Source organism: Candoia aspera, chromosome 9, assembly GCF_035149785.1.
Source record: "Candoia aspera isolate rCanAsp1 chromosome 9, rCanAsp1.hap2, whole genome shotgun sequence".
Classification (NCBI taxonomy): Eukaryota; Metazoa; Chordata; class Lepidosauria; order Squamata; family Boidae; genus Candoia; species Candoia aspera.
In genome coordinates, this window is record NC_086161.1 from 8,247,292 (window position 1) to 8,266,911 (window position 19,620).

Genomic DNA, 19,620 nt, shown 5'->3' on the forward strand with positions numbered 1-19,620 from the left:
GCGCATGCGTGCCACTAGGCCGCCCTCCCTCCACGCGCGCTCCCGCCTCGGGGGCCTTCAAGTCGGGGACGCGCCCTGGTCCGGGAACGCCTCCTTCTCCTTCTCCCTCTCCTCGCGAGGGCCGCAGAGGAGTCCGCGCACGCGCGGCATGCCGAATGCTCGGCGGCGGCTTCCTCGTGCGCCGGCTCCGCCTCGCTCCCGCGGGTGCCTGTGTCCCTCTGCGCGGGCGCGGGCGGAGCCGTGCGGCAGAAAGCGACGGTCGCGCGCTGCAGTGGGAGTCCCGTGCAGGAGTCTTCCTAACTGCCTCTTAACGGGCTTCCTGAATTAATCCATTTTCTGGCTACTCGCAGGACATGCCCGGAGCTGAAAAATGAATGAAACGGGCTGGCATAACTAAGGGCAACACTATCCAAGCCCTGCAGGTTGTGCGAATGCGTCTCTTGGGTCTTGACCTGACCTTACTAAACGACCAGAGCTATCTGGTCATTTGGGGTGAAATGCTTATTACTGCACCGCTGCGAGAATCCCTCTGGTTCAGTAGGGTTTCCCAGGAGGAAAGATACTGTCCGCGCCCTCGCCCAGAAGATGGAATTTGAAGGCAGCCTTAGCAAATCGCAAAGCGTAGTTGGTATTCTTTGGAGATTTGCTTAGTTTTTATACCACAAGAGGGCACGAGATTATGAACCCGGAAAGCATACAATCATTAAAGAAAAAGACAAGCATGCTCACTGTAAATTAATTTTGTAACCTTGCTTCTCTTGCCTGAACTGACCAGATTTCACCTTCCAGCTTTTTTAGCAGTTAAGGCAGTAAAGATTGGAGGAGAGGATCAAAGGACACACGTTTGTATTCAGTGTTGACTCCTGGCCACTGCCTGGACTAGTCCCTGCAGATTTCTTGGCAAGATTTCAGAAGTGGTTTGCCACGGTCTCTTATGAGGAGAATTTAACCATAGGTGGTCTAGACGTTCATCATAATAATAATAATAATTTTACTCACAATAGCCAGTAATGTTCAATTACTTGCTGATGACTTTGTCAAAGTGTTCCCTTGGTGGAAAGTACAACAGTTTTCACTTCTGGGAAATGCTAGAGGCAGAGTTCTGTAAACAATTTAAATTTTCTGTGTGTGTTTTGTTAAATGCTTTCTACTTATTCATGACTGTATCTTCATTTATGCTAGTGTATCACAAAATCAGGCCTCTTGGTAAATATGCAGGGAAGTTTGAACCATTTAAAGTCATTGAAACTTTGCACATTACTAATTACGCAGCGTATAAAGTGATTACAGTAATGCTTTGTTTGTTTGGTTTTTTTGTCTCTGTTTCTAGAGTGGATAAACAAATAATAATAAAGGAGCTGAGTTACAAAATAAGCTAGAAGCATTGCCACTTTAAGGAAAATCTTTTTTTTTCCCTAATCCAGTTTCTAGTGTACGATGGTGTCTCCCTGGAATTAATGTACAGCTGACGTTGTCAACCACATCTTGGAGCAGCCTGTTTGGCCATGTCTGCACTGCTTCTGTTCCTATTTAAACGAATTGCCTCCTGAGAATGAAAGTGTGAGAAAAGTAAGTTTTCAGATGAATGGTCCCATTTAAACCAAATTGAAACATAAAGGTATGCGGCAACAACCTTGGAAGCTATCTCACACCAGCTTCTGCAGCTTTTGCTAACTTTTATCAGGACATTCCCATAGCAACCCACAAATCCCTGTATTCAAGAAGCTTGCTCCCTCCCTTCTTCCCACTAAGACAGTGGCTTTCTTCAGAGTAGATAAGTAGGACAAAGTAACTCGAGATCTATTGCTTGCGAATATGTACATATGCCTGCATCATCATATGAATATGTATGTTTACATCATTTCCTTTTCCTGTAATGTATAAATATCAGTGCATTTCTTGTGTCTGCAGGAGAGGTACCCACCTTCTTGGTGAGAACCCCTCCGGTGCGCACTGCATCAATAAATACTGCAGTCGGCCTTGATTATTTTTGCTTTTGAGTCCTGTGTTGATCCCACAAAAGGATAAAGCTGCTCTGTGTCATACACCATTTATTGCATCACAAAGAGCTGAAGAAAATTCATTTAGTGCTTGGAATAAATGTATTGTATTTCACAATAGCATCCCAAGAAGAAATGCCAGGAGGTTAATAAAGATTTAGGGTATATCTTTCAGTAAGAAAACTGCACTCCTGATCTTAGCAAAGCAATAGGAAACATGATTTTCCCCACTTGGTTTTAAATAAACATCTGTTGTAACTTTGAATAGGAACAGCACTCAAAGAAACTATCTTCAAGAAAGGTCTGCCATTTATCCAACAGTGAACTCTTTTCTTCTCCCTCTTAGTATGTTTCCTGCAGCACAAACCACAGTAAAATGAGTGAGAAGCTTGCAGTCTTGTGTATCTGGATAAATAAACCTTATTTATTCAGGTTGCTATTGATTGCCTCGTTATACCTGGCCATCTTTTGAAATAGCTCTTGTTGTTGTGTTGTAAGAATGATTTACAATCTAGGTCAGTGAGCTCCCTAATACAAAAAGCACGCAGATCATGAAACAGGCCATAGATATTGGCAACTGTTTTTCATCCTGCTTATAGCAAAGGGTTGGGAGAAAAAAGACGTAAGATTTGAAGCTGCAGCAGAACAACATCTCCAGGTACAGCGAAAGGAAAGAGGTCAGAGCTCATTTTCCAACACTAAAGCAGAGTCTCCTTGTGGTGGCAATGGAATTAGGACAAGCTTCCAAAGGAACACTTCAATAAACAATTTTCAGCTTGTTCTCCATCCGTCCTCACACACTGAAAGCCACCGCACACATTAAAACATCTCTGAGCCTTTTTATTGGTTTTGCAGGGAAAACGAATGATACCCCTTACATAAAGAGAACACAATCAAAGACATGAAGGCTCGAACTCTGTGTTTATATTCCTCTGATTTGACTAGGTATATGGGGGCTCCAAGAAGGCTTCCTTCATACTCCTTAGAATTGAGTATGTGGGTAGTGCAGATGGCATGTAAACAGGGTATTAAAACAATACCAATAACCTAATTAATAATTTAATTGCTTCTGCACAGCTTCACAGTTTCACTGCCTTCTCTGTCATACAAACTGCGGGAAATAATGGCTTATAACTGAGTCTTAGTTCCAGGCAATCTATCTATTTACTTACTTACTTACTAACTTACTTATTTCCTTGTCGAGCTGGTATATTCTATTCTTTCACAGGCTACTTAGAAAAAAAAGAAAGCCAAAAGAAATGTAAGCAACTGAAATGTACATAAGATATATTCGGCCAATGGTTATTGGCAATTGCTCAGCGAGTCTTTCTTCCATTGCTGCAAATCTGTCCACAATTGGGGGGAAAAGAATTGGGGGGGGGTTGTCTAGAAGAGGCTTAGTTTCCATTTCCTTTTACTGGTTTTTGCTCAACAGCTCCAGAAGAAGGTGGCATCCTGAAAAGATTCCTGAATGTCTTGCTTAGGTGTCCTTTAGACCTGAAATTCTGCAAAGCCTTAGCATATAATGTAGAACTTCAAGGTATAGAAATATACTTTGTAAATGAGCTCTTGAGCTCTTGAATATTTGGGATTAGGACTTAAAATGTCACTAATCCCACTGGATGTCATTCTTTGCTGCAAACCCAGTTCATGGCTTTTCAATGTGCACATCACCGACTCCATTAGCGTTGCTGGTGGCCGTAATGATGTACTGTGTTGTTTGCTGCTCGCCGGCTGTTTGCGATTCCAAAGAGTCGGAATGTGCAGATGACTGAGATAAATCTACTTCCACGCTGCTAGAAAGAGACAGGTTTGGCTTGACATCCAGCTCAGGCTGACCTTCAGCGATCACATAATGTGTCTAGAGGAAAAGAAACCCACATAAGCTCACTCTTGTTTTTCACATTTTTCTCTCCTTTTTTCAAAGCCTTCAGTTAGTATGCCATAGTAATGAACATGCCCAATGGGTTACTTCAAATAATTCAATAAAGCAGGAGCTTTGAAGTACATTCTTTGTTTGACCATCTCTTAGTAAAACATGCATAATTTGGAGCAGAAGACATGCTACCAACATTCAAAAGCCTTGACATATTTAATCATTTCAGTCAAGGCTGCTGTTTTGCTTCTTACCTGGGCAACTGCTTTGACTTGCCCTGTGGTCACTGTTGTGACAGGAGGACCTACAGCTGTCTCTGCAATCACATACTGGCCCTGGGGGATAGTCATCATCTGAATCTCGGAGGCTGGGAAAAAAGATGAGGGAATCCCATTCATTATCTCTAACAACAGATGGTTGATAGGCCAAAGGAAGACTTGGGAATTAATCGTAGCCCATAGAAATTCATTTTGTAGGCCACAATATATCAGTGCAGGCTTTCACATCTAGTGTCAATCCAGTGGTGGTAAATTTCTGGGCTTATAGGCCATGCTTTAATTATCTGGTATCCTGATGCTATGCCAGCAACTGTGGCTGGCATCTTCAGAGGTGAAAGTGATCTGCTCTGCAGCTCACAGATCACTTTTACCTCTGAAGATGCCAGCCACAGTTGCTGGTGAAACATCAGGATACCAGATAGCCTACATGGCCTCTTCCAACTTTACAATTCTATTTGAAACTTGCACAGTTCCCAACTTTATCCCATGACGTCACCCGTTAGATTTTACATCAATGTTACTGAAGATTTGATTGTTTACATTTTGTGTGGCCAATCACTTGCCTTCATTTGAAAGTTCACAAAAGGTAATGAAAGACTGATATTCAAACAAACAGAAGTAACCAATCAAAATAGTTCAGCTTTAGCATAAAAACTGTTGTGATTGTTCAGGTTCAGGTCAAAACCAAATGGCTTAGTGTAAGTAACATTAGAAGCAAATCAGAACAAAAATAAGATGGCTACTTGTTTTCAGGAAAGCCTGAAAATATCAATTATGCCAAAAGATAAAAGGTAAAGAAGAACATTCTGGAACAGTGAAAAGCATTTTTGCTTGAAGACTAAATACAGGGAAGGAGGTGGGGGAGCCCATGCCACTAATATCCTCTCAGCACTTATCCTCTCAGGATAAGGGACAAAAAAAATGTTTTGGTTAAATAATACCCTATTCAAGGAGCAGCACAATCAAATTCAAAATTGGCCTGTGGATAAGGTGAGTGGAAATGCAAGGGAACAATCCAAAGCTGGAAAAAGGAAATTCTTGCATAAAGTATGAAGAAACTGAGAGGTTTTGTTTCTCTTCAGATGCTTCAATGATAGGTTTATCAAATCATAGCTCAAAAACTGGGAATGAGATGTAGGTGGTTTTATATGAAAGCAAAATTGAGCATATTTGGTACATACGATAGGTGCGAAAGGAGTTCCATGTGTTGGGGAGATAGGCTTGCTGGACTGAAGAACCTGGCTGCGATGGATTTTGTGATGAGGAAGTTGTTTGTATCTGGGAAGGGCTGAGTTCCTGCTGAGATGGTTGGGAAGAAGGACTTAAGGGCTGACTACCCACCTGTAGTAACAAAGGAAAAGGTATTCCAGGAACTTAAGAACTATAAACTTACAAGTTATTGCTCTAAAAGACCTATCTGTCACTCATACACACAGCTTTTCAACCAATAAAATATAACATGCTAATTCATTTGTTTATAGCATTTTATTTCATGCTCTTCTCCTGAAAGGTAAGATTACAAGGACCCAAACAACCATTTCATTTCTTATCAAAATAACTTCAATTACAAGTGACCAAAGCCTTTCAGTGCACACAAGAACATCTAGACTTGGCTAGAATATTTCTAAATAAGTAGGAATTTAGGGTAAAGATTCTGTGTTCTATTTCAAAACACCATCTAACTGGTATGCAGAAATAACATTGTCTCATCTCTAAAATGATAAAAGTGAGCACATTTTGTGCACAGCACTTTGGGCTATTTCATCTTAGAGTAGCAGGTATATATTTTTACATGACTACATGACCTACCTGTGAAGATGACGGGGCTGCAGAGGATGGTTCAGTGACCTGGATATGCTGCACTTGGATAGCATGCTGTGTGTATGACTGAGGATCATGTAACTGACCAACATCCACTGTGGAATGCTGGGTCTGATGAGGTGAGGTAGCCTGGGAATCAGGAGAAGACATATAAAGTCCAAGTCTACTTTACAGTAGGTTACAGTGGTATAAGTCTTAAAAGTTGACCAGTATCATTCTTTCTGCAAAATTCTGTTCTCTTGAGATGAACTGCCCAAAAGAACAAGGAAGAATCAGTCTGGTGCAACATCTCTTTTCCAAGTATAATCTACAGGACAGGGAGAAGCCATCACTCAATGGCAGGGAACAGTCGTACATCCTCAAAGACCTACCTTCAACTTTTGGTGTCTCTTGCTAAGGGGATCTTAACTAACAAGACCCCTGTGATACTTTTCAATTCAATTCAACCAATTCAATTTATTTATTATGGTCATAGGCCAGTACACTGTGATACTCTTGTAATACGCTGCCAATCAAGGACAGATAGTACTGTGGCAGGAGAGCCAATGCCTAAGTGATTTTGCTCCTCAAAAGAAAGAATATTCAAATGATGTTAAACATATTATTAACTAAATCATTGACAATTTGCTGTTCTTCCACAGTATTCTATAATCTACATCAGTGTTTCTCAACCTCAGCAATTTTAAGATGTGTAGACTTCAACTCCCAGAATTCCCCAGCCAGCCATGCTTGTTTGCTTGTTTCATTACCCAACTAGGTAACATCATGAAACGTCTGCAAGCAAATAACCAAGCTCAGAGAGGACCAAGGACTCCACATCGCCTGATATGTCATGCTACACTTTACTGGATTTTAAAGGTAACAACCAGACCTTTGAATTGGGCCCAGAAGCTTACTGGTAACCCGTGCGGTGACTTTGATATACATCTTACTCCACTCTGCCGAGGTTGTCTCACCAGCAATCTCGATGCAGCTTCTGACAATCTCTAAAGGCCCCCCATGTAGACCTTTTTGCAGTAGTCCAATTGGGTAGCAATCAGGCCATCCTAGTCCAGATAGACATATAACTGGTACACAGGTAGTGCTGGTATAGGCCTCCCTGGCCATAGCTTTTACCTGTGCCTTGAGCAGGAGTTAAGAATTTAGAAGGACTCTCAAGTCACAAACTACTTTCTTTGTGGGAAGAACAACCCCATCCAGAGTAACTACCAGGGCTGATGTTACTGGACACTTACTGCAACTTAGCAACTTGTGTCCTGGTTGGACACAAACCTAAGCTTGCTCTGCCCCATCCAGATCCTGGACCAACACTTTCATGGCATCCTTGGGAATGACTACTATTCATTCATTATTTAGCTCACTTTTATATAATCCCTGCTAGGAAATCCAAAGACAACTCAAACAGAACTTACCTGAGCCACTTGCACAACCTGCAACTGTATATGTTGGGGCTGTTGCAAGCCAGCTGTGGATTGTGATACAGGGATATACTGAATACGTGGAAAATCACCCTGGGGGGTTCGGTAGTCAGTGGTCAGAGTCTGTGACAGTTCCGTCATTGCTTGAGTCAGCAAATCTGATGTCTTAACAAGGGGGAAACAGACAGGTGAAGATCATTATACATTTTAAATTGCGGCTATACGTAACAGCATCTCTCAATCTGAATAAACTAAGCCATAACCTTTTGGCCTTTTCTGGATGTTTTACTTCATCAGATATTTGGAATACTGAATATCCCTGAATTCTTACCACAACGGTCTCCCCCGAAGTGCTGTCGGCAGTTAGAACAGCAGGAGTGGCACTAATCACTGCTGTTGTCAGTGGCACGTGTATTGTGTTTGTTGGGATCTGAGGATATTCTGGGTGCTTCTTGCGAATATGTTGCACCATCTTGGTCTGTGTAGAGGTGGAAAGAAGGAAAGTTATTAGATGGTAAGAATATCAGCTTTGACTGCAGACCTCTTCATCAGTCAGGCCAAAATACAGTCAGCAATCCATAGCATGGGGGACGACCTAACTTACTGACTTCTCAGCCCAGAACAACCATCTTGAAAATTCTTTTACAAAGACGTTCAGGCATCATCTTGCCAGGACTGAATGAGTCCATCTAGTCCAAACATCTGCAGGGAGGCTGCTGAGAATCCCCCCTCCCCCTTTAAGAAGTACACAAAGCACGACTAGATGATAGACCTTCTCTGTGGTAGCCGCCCGCCCCAAAATACGCTTTTCCCAGAGGTAGATTGGCCCTCTTGCATTTTGCAAGCAGGTGGAAAACTTCATATTTCAGCAAGACTTTGGCCCTAGTTGAATGTGGGTACCCATCACAGGAAACGTTTTATGATTGTCTTTCTTGATTCTATCCATTGCTTTATTGTCTGTCTCTGTATTTTCTGTCTTTCACTGTTCGCTGCCCAGAGAACATTAGGATTGGGGCGGGTTATAAATAGTGTTAAATAAATAAAAAAGCCTCTAAAGCCAGTTCCAACACTATTCGAAGGAGCTCCATTATTAAACTCAGGAGAAGGCAATCACTTCTCTATTGTGTCCAAGAAAACTGTACAGACATGGTTGTAAAACAGACAGTCTGAGTGCTAAATAATAGGATCCCAGTCAAAGGGCACTCCTTTAATTACTAGAGAAGGCTATGTAACTTTAACGAGCAGGTGTGGAAGCGATGATATGGGAAGTCCAAGCTCACAAGGAAGTCTGGTTATTGACAATACTAATATTGAAAGAATTCCTACTTTTACAAGGATGCATACAGCTTGAACATGGAATGTGAGAAGTGTAAACCAAGGAAGACAAAGTAGAAATGAAGCCTATGATCTTTTAGGAATAAGTGAACTTAGATGGTCCAGAATGGGCCACTTTAAATTGTTGTATTATCAGAACATGAGACTATACAATGGAAGGAAGTGAAAGTAACACTTCAAAAAGGACATTGCTAAGTATTGCTCAGCAGAACCACATCTATTAAGCTTAGTGGATATCCAAGGAACACCCATATTATACAAGTATATGCAACTACTACAGAAATAAAAATAACTAGGGTAAAATATGTGAATGAAAATATCTGGATACTAGGGATATATCTGTAATACCTTACTGCTGTACTGCTTGGAACAATGAGGACAACAAACTGGTGGCGTGGCTATTGTTCCGGTCAGCTGGGTGTGCGTACTCAGCATTGGATCTGGCTCTCCTGGGCCCGCTGGACGTAACTTTCGGATGCTGGGAGGAAGTTCTGCACCTGGGTGATTTTTCAAAATGTGGGCCTTCCGTTTGCTGGCACTCTTATAAACCTATAAAAGAATGATGAATTAATGGCACTAGGCCCTGCCCTTAAAACAGTCATGAATCAGTCACCCATCCAACTGTATGGAGAGCCTGGTATAACAATTTCTGTCTCCCCCAGCTTTTACGTGGCAGCTCGGAAACAGATGTATTGTTTGCTTGTTCCTGTGTTTACACAGGGAAATGTGTTAGGAAGCTATGAAGCACTGAGAAAATAATGAGTGTTGGAGTGGTATTTCTCATCATAACACAAGATCTCACTTTTGTTCTCTGCTTTAATTAACGCAGAGGTGCTATCACACTAGTTTTGGTTTGTGTCCATAGCTGTGCCCCAACTGTTTTGTGAAAGAGGTCATTTGTGCCCATTTCTATCTAATTCATAAATATCTATCATCACTTCATCATCTCTCTCTCTTGTCATGTGAAACAACTCTAGTTTGAAGGAAGTTAACTGTCCCGGAAGAAATACCAACCAATTACAACCTCTGGGCAAGACGCTTTCCTTTTTACTTACCCCCCCCTTTAGATGCAAGTGGGGAGGGAAAACAGGTGAATCTAGGTCCTGGGCAAGGGAGAAGGGAAGTCAGAAATTCATAGTCATACCCCACGTATGAATGAGAAGAAAACAGTTATGAATAGAATATTTCATTAATTTATTTATGTCCTAGTCAAGGAATGGAAAAGAAGGGGAAAGGTAAAACCCTATATCAATTCTGGGAGATAAAATCTTGCAATAGGAGTTTATTTAGGGGTATAGCCAGAGTCAGTAAAATAATGAGAGTGCTTCTGGTAACAAAGGTATATGCGGGTCTTACTTCACTTTATGATGGTTAGATAGCAAACTGAGTATCTCAGATAAATTAAGGGAAATGCAGTGACTAGCATATAGCCAGGAGTGTCTTAAGAATTAAAAGATAACAAGGGCTTTAATATAACATAATAACGAGAGCCAGTTTGGTCTAGTGGTGAAGGCAACGGGCTAGAAACCAGGAGACTGAGAGTTCTAGTCCTGCCTTAGTCATGAAAGCTGGCTGGGTGACTCTGGGCCAGTCCCCCTCTCTCAGCCCTAGAAAGGAGGCAATGGCAAACCACTTCTGAAATCTTGCCAAGAAAACTGCAGGAACTAGTCCAGGCATTCACGAGGATCAGACACAATTGAATGGCAAAATAATAATAATAATAATAGTGGTTTCATGAGTTAGGATATTAATGAAAAAGGAAATGCTATTCATTCTCTCTAGCAGTTTCAATGCATCAAAGGATGTATCAAAAGGATGCCTCAAAATCTTTGCTTTATGAATATTCTATATCAAGACAAAGATACATTGGAACATTTGACCCCAAGAAAGACATGAAACCTTCTAAGTGAATATGGATAATATTTTTCTTCAGCTAAGATATGTGTAGTTTTATATAAGATGACACAGAAGAGACACTTTAGTGTTACAATGTCATCCATTGCCATTTTACTATTCTTTGGCCAGACTGCAGAAACATATTTGATTGACGTATTTCACTACAGAATTTAATTATAGAACCATGTCTGGTATTTGCTTTTACAGAATATTCTGCATTCTATTCTACAGGGTATTTATTATTTGAGGGAACAAGACTAACTTTTTAAAAACTGTATGAATCAAAGTCACTGTTTATGAGACAAATTTTAGTCTTCTCATCCTCCTCAGTGGCTGACATGAGCCCTTTACTATGATAGCTTTATTAGTTAATCTGCATCTGTTTAGCAGCCAAAGATTTTTGGTTTTTTTTTTTAATCACATCTTAGAGATTGCAAATGGGAAACCAAGGAGATAATACAGGGTGCCTTGTATAATGCAGTTCCCTCTCATTCTATGCAGCAGTTCTTTCAATCTTTAAAGCACTCTGGTATATCTTCTAAGAAAAATGCAATCTGGATTCCCAGGGGTAAGATTCATGCTTTCGGCTGAGACCTACATTTAGCTCTTTCAGTGCCCTAGAAACTCTCTTTTTTGGCATCCTCTGAGCAAATAATAAATCAATCTGAAGGGGAAAAATCCATAGATCTGTTACAAACATTTAATGCCATGTATACAGTAAGGAAGAGATAGGTTCATTTCACACCTTATCACAGTACTGACAAAAATAATCTCTGTTAGGCTTGATGATAGGCAGTGTTAGCTCCGGCACCTCTTCTATTTTCATCTCAGGATGTCTCTTTGATAAATGATTCACCTAAGATGAAAAAGGAAAGCACTTCTTTTAAAAAGCATTAGAGCCACAAACTGAACCATGGTTTTATATTACAACAAAGACGTGGAACTCCTATATTTACTTCCTTGCAACAGTAAGGTGTAGAGATCCAAGAATCCTAAAGCAAGAAGACACAGATACAGACCTATGGAGAAGTGTGGTCCATCAACTATAAAGACAGTAATTCCCAGACAACAGTTAATATAGAATTGAACATCAAGGAGTCTTTAAATGGAGTCTATTCTGAACGTGCTGTGGAAGTTCAGGGGTGCCAGTGCTGAAAAAATCTATATAATTTTTGGCTACCTTTTTAAGGCAAGGAATATATAAATACACACCAGAATAAATACTAATGATTTTTAAAAGCCAACAGAAGAAAATAGGGGGGAAAAATCTCCCTTTTAAAAAAATACAAAGGAAAAACATCTCTATGCTGCTCATGGACCTGATGCAGAGCTACCCACTTCACATCTACTTATCCCCATTCAGCTATCAGCAAAACAAAAACAGCCACAGAATAGTGTGGACTCTGGGCACTAAATGATTTAAGGCTAAACATATAATCCTTTATTTGTCAGGCACAATCAGGATTTTTCTGGGCCTCTGGCAATTTACTTATTTGATGGATAGGATGAACTCACGGCTGTTTTCAGCCTTTTGTGAATCTATTCACATCACCCATTTACTATTAATGGTTGCTCTTCATTTATAGGTCAAATAGCTGCTTGTTTCTCAGGCAGAGAGAGCTCAATTTTTTAAAAAAGCATGGTGCCTGGATAGGGTATTGTACCCGGATCTTGAGAACCACTGTTACAATCCATGTTCAGCTGAGCGGATAAGCCTTGGACTGGTCCTCCTCTTAAATTTAACTATTATCACAGGGTGGTTGTTAGAATAATGCAGAAGAAACACCAATGTTCCTTGGAGGGATGGTAGGACAGGTGCAATAAATCCGTATCAGCAATATTTAAGAGAAAGAACAAAAATGTTTCAGCAAGAATGTAATTTTGCTTGATATGCCTATAATCCTTGCTCCAAATATGGGATGGCCAAAGGGTACAACTTCGCATGGTGGTGTAAGGCTGCTTCTTGCTGACAACAGAAGAAAACAATGGCCAATTTTCGAGACACCTCTCGAACATAAAAAGGAACCTGGGTCCACATGCAGCCTTAGTGCTGGAGATGGTCTGTCCGTGCTCTAAGAGTATCTATGAATTTAAAAAAAAACTTCAAGCTCACACAGAATGCATTTATAAAACAGTGTCTAATGAATGGAGGTTCGTAGGCTAGGATTTTGAGGAGTCTGGAATATCTGACTAACCAGCATGCCTCGTCTTCGGAAACCCATCATGCACAAGCGACACTTGAACATGAAGCTCTCGTAATCGGTGGAGGCGATCCGGGGCTTGAATGTTTTGGAGCGACTAATTCGGTCAGCTTTCTTAGCTTCCCTCTCTGGATTGTGCATTCTCTGCATGTGCTCTCGCAGCTTGTCTTTTCTCTGGGGGTGGGGGGTGGGGGAGAGATGAAAATAATCAGACAGAACAAGGAGTAGAGACAAGAGTTGAATGCATGGTCAAACAGAAAATGTAAAAAGTTGGCCTCTAAAGCAGATTCATCATGAATAAGAGCAAGAAAATGCATTTGCGAAAACTTCAGCTGAATTTGTTAGGTGACACATAAAAATTTAACCAGTTGATCTGCAGTGCTCACAAAAATGTTAAGGAAAGGGACTCTTTACTACTGGAATCCTTCCAGCATTAAGGACACTGAAGATAAAGTATATTTATATTCATATTAAGCATTAAGGAATATAAGTTGAGAGGATTGTGAGTGTAGGGAGTTGTGCAGACAAAGATACATCCAAAGCTCAAAAAATATTACAATTTATAGCACATGCTTATTTTGCACATTTCAGTTCCCTGCTAATAAATCTCTGGTTTAGAAAAGATCATCCTGTGGCATTTCAGATATTGCAGAAATCCAATTTCCAGAATCCCACATCATTGTCCATGCTTCACAAGCTTGTTGGTCCCAGACATACGAGCAGGGCCAGAAAATTCCCATTCCTGGTCTAATCTCACAGCAAGAACCCTAACAGTGCAACACAAATAGGGTTGGGACTTGTGCCTTCCATTGGAGGCTTCACACCATTAACTCACTCATCTGTAATGTATTTTAAATGTGGCTTCCATCACGATAAACCATTTGCTCACAAGTTGCTGAAGCAAAGCACAACCCACACACTTGTGCATATGTATCAGGCAAAAGGCGCATGCCATACATTGATTTGTGCCAAATTCAGCATGTTGGCAGATTGCTTCTTTTCTGAAAAAAACAGCCTTGGCAACCATGTCAGTCTGTTATTGCTTCCAGCACAAGAAGAACCTGTAGGCTGCATTACCTTAAACTGTTTGCCGCAGGTAGAGCATAGGAAGTCCTTGCGATCTGAGTGTCGCAACATGTGAAGTCGCAGCTTGTCAGGTCGACAGAAAGCCTTATCACATTCTGTGCACTGGTAAATCTTTTCTGAATGGAAGCTGCGCACATGCTTTTTCACCTGGCGGAAACAGTCAACAGGACAAAAGAAAACATTACTGAATTCCACTTAGTCAAAATTTCTCAGTCATGGATTGGACTTCCGGTGGGGACATGGCGGACTGAACAGCTGTGCCCACGGGCTCAGCAGGCAAAACTGATAACGCAGTGGTTTTTTTGGGCTCAGGCAGGTTTTTCCTGGAGCCCAGGAGCATTTTTCCAGAAAAAGGAAAACACCTGGAATCACCCCATCTGTCCTCCGGACGGCTGCTTGCAGCCAGAAGACTGCAAACAGCATTCGCGTTCAACTGGTAAGAGCTAGCCAGGAAACTGGGACGTCATCATTTTCCAAGCCGCGCTGTAGCCTTAAAGGGACACTAAGACCGGCCACCGCATTTCTAAATCACCCAATTTATTTTTCTTTTAAATACACATACCCTAAGAGAAGCTTTCTAAAGCAAGGAGAAGCAGGCTCTCTTGGTGCTTAACGTTATTTTTGGGATTGACTTTTTTAAAAAGATCTTTTTAAGTTTTGGGCTTTGTTTTCCCTCCAAATATTAAGGAGGATTGAGAGTAAATAATTGTCTCCCTGTTACTATTTTTGTACTAAATTTTAAGATATTAGCATTTTCCTACATGTTGAATCGGCTGTTTTGAGCTTTCAGTTTTCTGCTTCTACTTTCCCTGGGGAACTGTCTGCTTATCACTTTCACTTGTGTAAACATATTCTGTAACTCCTTCATATCCTCGACTTTTGCTGGTTAAGCTCCTAGGGGGTGCCATAAATTGAGAGCTGTCCTGTCCTGATACAGGTAAATGCCATGTCTTAACATTGTAAAAAAGAAGGGGAGTATGAAAGCACCGGATGTGCTGATTAAAAAGGATGGTGGGGACATAACTACAGAAGAATTTTTCCCCTTTTTCTTTTGGAAATAATGTGACTTTGTTAAAAACAGATCTAGACAACTTCTCATGCTTTGTAGCTGGGTCTTGTACGCAGATCAAGGTTTCTTTTGTAAGAAAAACATTTTTATATACTAATTGCTGAACAGTAATAGATCTGTAAAGAAAGCAAAGGTCAACCAGCCCAGAATAAATTTTATCTGGTTCCCAGTGGCTTCAGCCACTTCAATCAGGATGCAGTAGAAAGTCAATTCTACATCTGTTTGGGAAACAGGGGTATACAATAAAAGATTCAACGGCTGACTTCACATAACGTACTTAATTTGGTTACCAAATGAACCTACTAAGTTCATACATTACACTGAATTATATCTAGGTTTCTAAAGCCTAGATATAATTATATCTAAGCCACAAAAAAGTTGTAACCTCCCCCAAACAATTAATTATTTGGTGCAGGAGTTAAACAGTAAGTTAACACCTAGAAAAAGAAAATACCCAATTCATTTCAAAAATGATATGCAAACAATTTTTCCTATGTGGAAATGATCTCATTAGAAGGAAAAGAATGTGTAGCTTACTAATTGTGGTCTTGTTGCAGAATCCAGCTTAAGGGAACAAATAGCGCAGAATAGCACATAAATGACATTATTATTGATCCTCTATCAAACTCACCTGGATAAAATCCGGAAAGCGTTTTTTACAGGTAGGACAAGTGAAACAACCATCGTTAATGTGGATTGCCACATGATCTTTCAGCAGGTCTAAACGGTCAAAGGACTCAGGGCAGAAAATACAAGAGTAAGTCTTCTGGTCCAAGTGAAACTTCATATGACTTTCCAGGGCATTGCTATTAATAAAGCCCTTGTTGCAGATGTCACAGGTCAAAGGACAATTTCCTTCCCGTCCATGGAACCTTAAATGCTGGTCTAATTTGTCTTTGTCACGGAATGCCTTTCCACAATGCAGGCATTTGAAAGGACGGAATGACTTTCGGATGAATAAGTGCTGGAGAGCTGCATTCTGAAACGATATATCCAAGAAAGGATAGGTTAACTAGGCAGGATATTGAGGAGGTTACATTGCGATAAACTTCTATAAAGTCTATGATCTATCTGTGGTGTATCAAGAAGAAAAAGAGGTCAATAGATTTGCCCAAAGATACAATATTCGATCAGTGGCAGAGCCAGGAAAAGTGTGGGTCTCTATTTGTAACTTTATAGGTTATTCAATGCCCTGATGCCATCTCTTGATATACGTATTTCTATTCTGCTTTTTCTTGGGATTGGACCATGTGTGATTTAAGAGAGCTATATCAGCTTACGAACCTTTTGCAATAGGTTGCGTATATCTGCTCACGACACTTTGATTATTGGATCACTATCAAAAATGACAAGCTTCCCTTCCTGCACTTGTAAAACTAGGGTTAGGGAACATATAACAAGTGATCATATTATGCATTTTTCCTTCAATTGCCTCACTGGCAACCCATAATATGCATAGTGAGGAAACATCTGATGTAATAATCTCATATGAGAAGTGAATTTCTATTAGTTCAGATGATTTGTTCATCTAGCCCAAGATAGTGCCAGAGATGCTCCAGGATTTCACCCAGAGAACTTTTCCATGACTAACATCTTTTTAACTGGCGATGCCATGGACTGAATCTAGGATACCGTCATTGCAAAGCAGATGCTCTACCACAATTACATGTTTCCCCTGGTAATTCCATATTACCAAGAAAGAGATAGAAACAAACCATTTCCTAAACAATTTTATTTCCTTTTCCTTTTTCCCTTTGATATATTTACCAGGTAAACTATGGAATCAATTCTCTAGGGCAGAGTTTTTCAAACTTGGCAACTTTAAGATGCGTGGATTCAACTCCCAGAATTTCCCAGCCAGCTGGTTGTCTTAATATGTGAGATCAAAGCTGACTGTAATAAATAACTGTGGAGTTTGCCCATAATGTCCTGTCAATGCCATTTGGTACTCTTCTTTCTCTTGATACATGAATCTATGTGGATATTTTATTTGAACACATATTCTTTATCTCTGCATATTAAGGGAGAGATTATTGTTATCAGGCCTGGAAACAGACTAACATGGGAAAGGGGTAACATTTCAAGCCTCAAAAACAATGTTTAAGTTTAGTCTAGAGCAATTCAGTGCATTTTTCTATCACCTTAATAGGGATATGGAGTCTACCATACATGCAACTTTGTCCCTCCCTGTCTGTACTCTTTACTCTATCTGCAAATGAGCCAAGCTAGAATCCTAATCCCTGTGGGTTCCATAATCACAAGTATTATTTTAAGTAAGGAGTTTATCATTAACATATACTGTAAAAAAAGCACTTGATTTTCTGCTAGAAGAAGAGCAACAGGATATTAACTAAGAATCCATAAGATGTATATAATAATTGGCTAAATTGTCAAGACTAAATTTCTCTAAACTCTTTTAATTATTGGAAAAATAGCTACAAGATGAACGTATTACATGGCTGAACACCTGGACTCTAGCTACTGAAAAAAAGGTTTTAAAAAAAGCTTATATCGTGAGGGAATAGCATGTTAAGCAACTGTGAAATTCTCCAAGCTTTTTCTTTTTCTTTTTCTTTTAACAGGCACATGTGTATTTGTATCTTTAAATTACAAAATGTTTGCATGCATTTCGAAAGCAGTTGTAAATCTGTGCTGAATATGAGGAAGGAGAAGGTGTTGGTGATGAATTGTAGCATGCTTAATATTAGTTTTCCTTAATCAAAAAGGAAGCTTCCCCTCAAACGAACAACGGTATGCTCAAACCTGCAGTAAATGTTGTTTTCTCAGGACAGGAAAGCAAAGCAAAATACAGCACAGTACCACTTATCAAAGTATTAGGAAAGTAGCAAGGATTCCATCAAATGACCTCTGCCATTCTTCGCGGGTAGCTGCATTCTTAGTTTTTTTTTTCCCCCCCCCTCCACATGTTGTTGTTGTTTATTCGTTTAGTCGCTTCCGACTCTTCGTGACTTCATGGACCAGCCCACGCCAGAGTTTCCTGTCGGTCGTCAACATCCCCAGCTCCCCCAGGGACGAGTCCGTCACCTCTAGAATATCATCCATCCACCTTGCCCTTGGTCGGCCCCTCTTCCTTTTGCCTTCCACTCTCCCTAGCATCAGCATCTTCTCCAGGGTGTCCTGTCTTCTCATTATGTGGCCAAAGTATTTCAGTTTTGCCTTTAATACCATTCCCTCAAGTGAGCAGTCTGGCTTTATTTCCTGGAGGATGGACTGGTTTGATCTTCTTGCAGTCCAAGGCACTCTCAGAATTTTCCTCCAACACCACAGTTCAAAAGCATCGATCTTCCTTCGCTCAGCCTTCCTTATGGTCCAGCTCTCGCAGCCATATGTTACTACGGGGAACACCATTGCTTTAACGATGCGGACCTTTGTTGTCAGTGTGATGTCTCTGCTCTTAACTATTTTATCGAGATGTGTCATTGCTCTTCTCCCAAGGATTAAGCGTCTTCTGATTTCCTGACTGCAGTCAGCATCTGCAGTAATCTTCGCACCTAGGAATACAAAGTCTTTCACTGCTTCTACATTTTCTCCCTCTATTTGCCAGTTATCAATCAAGCTGGTTGCCATAATCTTGGTTTTTTTGAGATTTAGCTGCAAACCAGCTTTTGCACTTTCTTCTTTCACCTTCATCATAAGGCTCCTCAGTTCCTCTTCACTTTCAGCCATCAAAGTGGTATCATCTGCATATCTGAGATTGTTAATGTTTCTTCCAGTGATTTTAACTCCAGCCTTGGATTCCTCAAGGCCAGCTTGTCGCATGATGTGTTCTGCATACAAGTTGAATAGGTAGGGTGAGAGTATACAGCCCTGCCGTACTCCTTTCCCAATCTTAAACCAGTCTGTTGTTCTGTGGTCTGTTCTTACTGTTGCTACTTGGTCGTTATACAGATCTCTTCAGGAGGCAGACAAGATGACTTGGTATCCCCATACCACTAAGAACTTGCCACAATTTGTTATGGTCCACACAGTCAAAGGCTTTAGAATAGTCAATAAAACAGAAATAGATGTTTTTCTGAAACTCCCTGGCTTTTTCCATTATCCAGCGGATATTGGCAATTTGGTCCCTAGTTCCTCTGCCTTTTCTAAACCCAGCTTGTACATCTGGCAATTCTCGCTCCATGAACTGCTGAAGTCTACCTTGCAGGATCTTGAGCATTACCTTCCTGGCATGTGAAATGAGTGCCACTGTTCGATAGTTTGAACAGTCTTTAGTGTTTCCCTTTTTTGGTATGGGGATATAAGTTGATTTTTTCCAATCTGATGGCCATTCTTGTGTTTTCCAAATTTGCTGGCATATAGCATGCATTACCTTGACAGCATCATCTTGCAAGATTTTGAACAGTTCAGCTGGGATGCCGTCGTCTCCTGCTGCCTTGTTATTAGCAATGCTTCTTAAGGCCCACTCAACCTCACTCTTCAGGATGTCTGGCTCTAGCTCACTGACCACACCGTCAAAGCTATCCCCGATATTGTTATCCTTCCTATACAGGTCTTCTGTATATTCTTGCCACCTTTTCTTGATCTCTTCTTCTTCTGTTAGGTCCTTGCCATCTTTGTTTTTGATCATACCCACTATGGCCTGGAATTTACCTCCAATGTTTCTAATTTTCTGGAAGAGG

At 40.7% G+C, this 19,620-nt stretch overlaps 1 protein-coding gene across 4 annotated transcripts in view; it reads right to left on the reverse strand.

Annotated features, from left to right (window-relative positions):
- Positions 1-2,819: 2,819 nt before the first annotated feature.
- The window catches only part of PRDM10 (PR/SET domain 10), a 56,044-nt gene continuing 39,243 nt past the window's right edge, over positions 2,820-19,620 (reverse strand). For 3 of the 4 annotated variants that reach the window (XM_063311432.1, XM_063311433.1, XM_063311436.1), the window contains 11 exons: positions 15,612-15,959; positions 13,903-14,058; positions 12,820-12,999; positions 11,370-11,480; positions 9,077-9,277; positions 7,725-7,871; positions 7,388-7,558; positions 5,964-6,104; positions 5,336-5,495; positions 4,131-4,243; positions 2,820-3,861 (listed from right to left, as the gene is read on the reverse strand). In XM_063311432.1, coding sequence (XP_063167502.1) covers positions 3,649-3,861; positions 4,131-4,243; positions 5,336-5,495; positions 5,964-6,104; positions 7,388-7,558; positions 7,725-7,871; positions 9,077-9,277; positions 11,370-11,480; positions 12,820-12,999; positions 13,903-14,058; positions 15,612-15,959 — 1,941 coding nt within the window. In that variant the 3' untranslated portion in view covers positions 2,820-3,648. The remainder of the gene's footprint in view (positions 3,862-4,130; positions 4,244-5,335; positions 5,496-5,963; positions 6,105-7,387; positions 7,559-7,724; positions 7,872-9,076; positions 9,278-11,369; positions 11,481-12,819; positions 13,000-13,902; positions 14,059-15,611; positions 15,960-19,620) is intronic. The other variant, XM_063311434.1, reaches the window with a different exon arrangement.